This window comes from Citrus clementina, unplaced genomic scaffold (genome assembly GCF_000493195.1).
Source record: "Citrus clementina cultivar Clemenules unplaced genomic scaffold, Citrus_clementina_v1.0 scaffold_16, whole genome shotgun sequence".
NCBI lineage: Eukaryota > Viridiplantae > Streptophyta > Magnoliopsida > Sapindales > Rutaceae > Citrus > Citrus x clementina.
Genome location: NW_006262933.1, coordinates 118,097 through 120,932, shown reverse-complemented (window position 1 = coordinate 120,932; position 2,836 = coordinate 118,097). Strand labels below are relative to the sequence as shown.

Below are 2,836 nucleotides of genomic sequence, written 5' to 3'. Positions count from 1 at the left end.
AAATAAAAAAAAAAAGGAAAATAAGAAAAAAGAAGAACGATGAGGAAGAAGACAGAGTTGAAAAAAAAAAGATTTTTCTATGATACTGTATGGATTTTTACAGTATTGATAGTAGGATTAATGTGGACCATCAGATGTAAGAGTTTTAATCTGAATCATTAATTTAATATAATAAATAATTAGATAATTAATTAAAATATAACAAGTAATCTACAGGTTGCGAGTAAACATTAATTTGTTAATTTTAAATTAATATTAATTTAGAAAAAAGTCACTCACACCTCTAAGGTTTGCTTAAATAATCATATAGATCCCTTTAGTTTCATAAATGGTCACACAGACTTTCTTAGTTTCATAAATGACTATTATACCTTTTGATTAAAATAATCTTTTTTTTAATGATGGATTAAAATAATCTAAATAAATATAAATATAGTAATAAGATAAAAATAATAAATAAATATCATATGATACAAATAAAATGTTATAATAAGTGTAGTTGATAAAATAACGTGTACAATGAAAATTTTGATAATATTAAGTTATTATCAATCTATCTTGACAGATTAACTAAAATTTATTAATTCAAATATTGCTTTTAAGATTGATATTAACGTAGACATAATTAAATAAGATATTGTAAAAAAATAATATAAATTTTATAAATCATTGTGAAATTATTGTGAATGTTAGGTATAATTATCAGCACGATTCCGACTGTGGGAGTTCCAATTGATGCGATTCCGACACCAAAATTCTCATCGGCGCGATTCCGACACTGGCCACTCTCATACGCCTCTGTCAGTGGTGCGTTTTCCTGTACCTGTTGTTCATTTTTTAGTGCTCCTTTACTCTATTACAAGCAATTTTTCATTTTCTTCCTTTTCATTCATAAAATGTTGGGGCTTTTGTTTAGAATAAATTGATGGGTGATGGGTCATGCGTGATTTATTTGCTTGTAACCATTGTTTTTATTGTAGTTTTTATTTTTGTAGTTGCTTTTTGTAGACATGCACAGCCCCTGTTTGATTTGAGTTTCTAGTTCTACAAAACATTAAATAATAAAATGCATGCCTACGTTATGAAATACTATGCTTCAGTAAACAAAGGGAAGTTTGTCAAATTCCGGATTTCAAGTTGATGTTTTGGCACAATCAAAAGAAGGGGGAAAGTGTTGCAATTGCAATTGTATAGGTCTTATCCAATTTCTTTGGGATGGGCCAAAAGAATAGTACAGGAAATATCAAAGCACGTAGCAAATTTGAGATTGTGAGGCTAAATGCAATTGCAGTTTGTACCTAATGATTGTTTAGTTGAATTTCTTTGTTTCCTAGTCTGGTTTGTCTTTTGTTGCTTTATTGACTTGCTTGTAATTGTTTCTATTCGTGGGCTATGATCATTATTGTTTGCTGGAAAAGTATTTCAAGTAAACTAAGTGTTTGATTAAAAGTATTTCAAGTAAAGTAACAACTAAAGGAACTTGTTCTGGTTTGTCTTTTTTTTTAAATTTTTTTAATATCGAATTATTTTTCCTTCCACCATCCATAATAAGATTCTAGTAATTTTCTTAACTTCTATGTTCTTATTTTTCCTGTATTGTTGTTTGACAAAGAAATATTTTTTTCCTAGGTTTAAGTGTATGAAATTATGTCTAATAGCTCAACTAGTAAGGCTACCTGGAACCCCCAGACTTTAGATGTATTTTGTGACTTATGCATTAAAGAGGTGGATGCCGGACATCATCCTGGGACTCATTTGACTTCCCAAGGATATGAAAATTTGATTAAGGAGTTCACTAAAGAAACTGGATTAGATTACAACAGAACTCAAATGAAAAATAAATGGGATTCTCTTAGAACTGATTGGAAATTGTGGAAGAATTTGATTGGCAAGGAAGCTGGTTTAGGGTGGAATCATAGGTTGAGGACAATTGATGCAAGTGAGGAATGGTGGGAAAAGAAAATAAAGGAAAATCTGCAATTCAGTAGATTTCGGAAAAATGGTATTGATCCAGAGTTGGAGAAAAAAATAAATTTAATCTTCATGAACACTGTGGCTACTGGTGAGCATGTTTGGGTTCCCTCATCTGGTTTTCCTTTAGAGAGTAATGACGCATCTGAATCTCTTTGTGTTGAGAGTACTGCTGACTCTGATGAGTATATTGTGTCTGATGATAGTAAGGGAAGCAAAGGTAAAAGAGTGGCCTTAAAAGGGAACAAAGTAGGAGGTGCTGTAAAACTGTCAAGGCAGCTTGATCGTCTCATTGATGCAGTAGAGAAAAGGAACACAACTTCAAACTCTCAAAATGATACAAATGGGAAAGAGATTTATAAAGCATTGGAAGTGGTTGCTTGTTTACCAAACATTGAGGCTGGGAGTAAAGTGTGGTTATTTGCTAGTCAGTTGTTTACGGACAAAGTGTAAAGGGATTTATTTAATGAGATAGAAGATCCAAATGTCAAATTGAAATGGCTTAATTATGAGAAAAATACAAAGTGAAAATGCATTGTATTTATGAAACAATATTTTGTAAATTATGTTTATGAATGAATACTTTTTATTTTGTCACTGATTACACTTTATATTACATTTACAATGTATATGAATTGTTGCTATTGATTTATTTGCTTGAGGCTTATTTATGGAAATTTTTCTGGACTATTTGCTTGAGGAAAAATAATAGCATATGTGTTTTTGGTATGAGTTCCTATACGGTTACATTTTGTAATTCTGACATGCTCCATGGCCTACTTTTGTTGTATTTTTGTGTGAAAACTAGGGCGACAGCCTTTGCAGTGTTGAATGGAAATTCTAGAATGGAAGCACATGAGCCATT

At 30.8% G+C, this 2,836-nt stretch overlaps 1 protein-coding gene across 1 annotated transcript; it reads left to right on the top strand.

Moving 5' to 3' along the window:
- The first annotated feature begins 1,647 nt into the window (after positions 1-1,647).
- LOC112101484 (L10-interacting MYB domain-containing protein-like) lies at positions 1,648-2,424 on the top strand. Its single transcript, XM_024192162.1, has one exon. The coding sequence runs from the start codon at positions 1,648-1,650 to the stop codon at positions 2,422-2,424; it is 777 nt and encodes a 258-aa protein (XP_024047930.1).
- The last annotated feature ends 412 nt before the right edge of the window (positions 2,425-2,836 follow it).

Excerpts from the sequence above, each read along its gene's own strand:
- LOC112101484 (XM_024192162.1), top strand. The coding sequence starts at position 1,648 with ATGTCTAATAGCTCAACTAGTAAGGCTACCTGGAACCCCCAGACTTTA.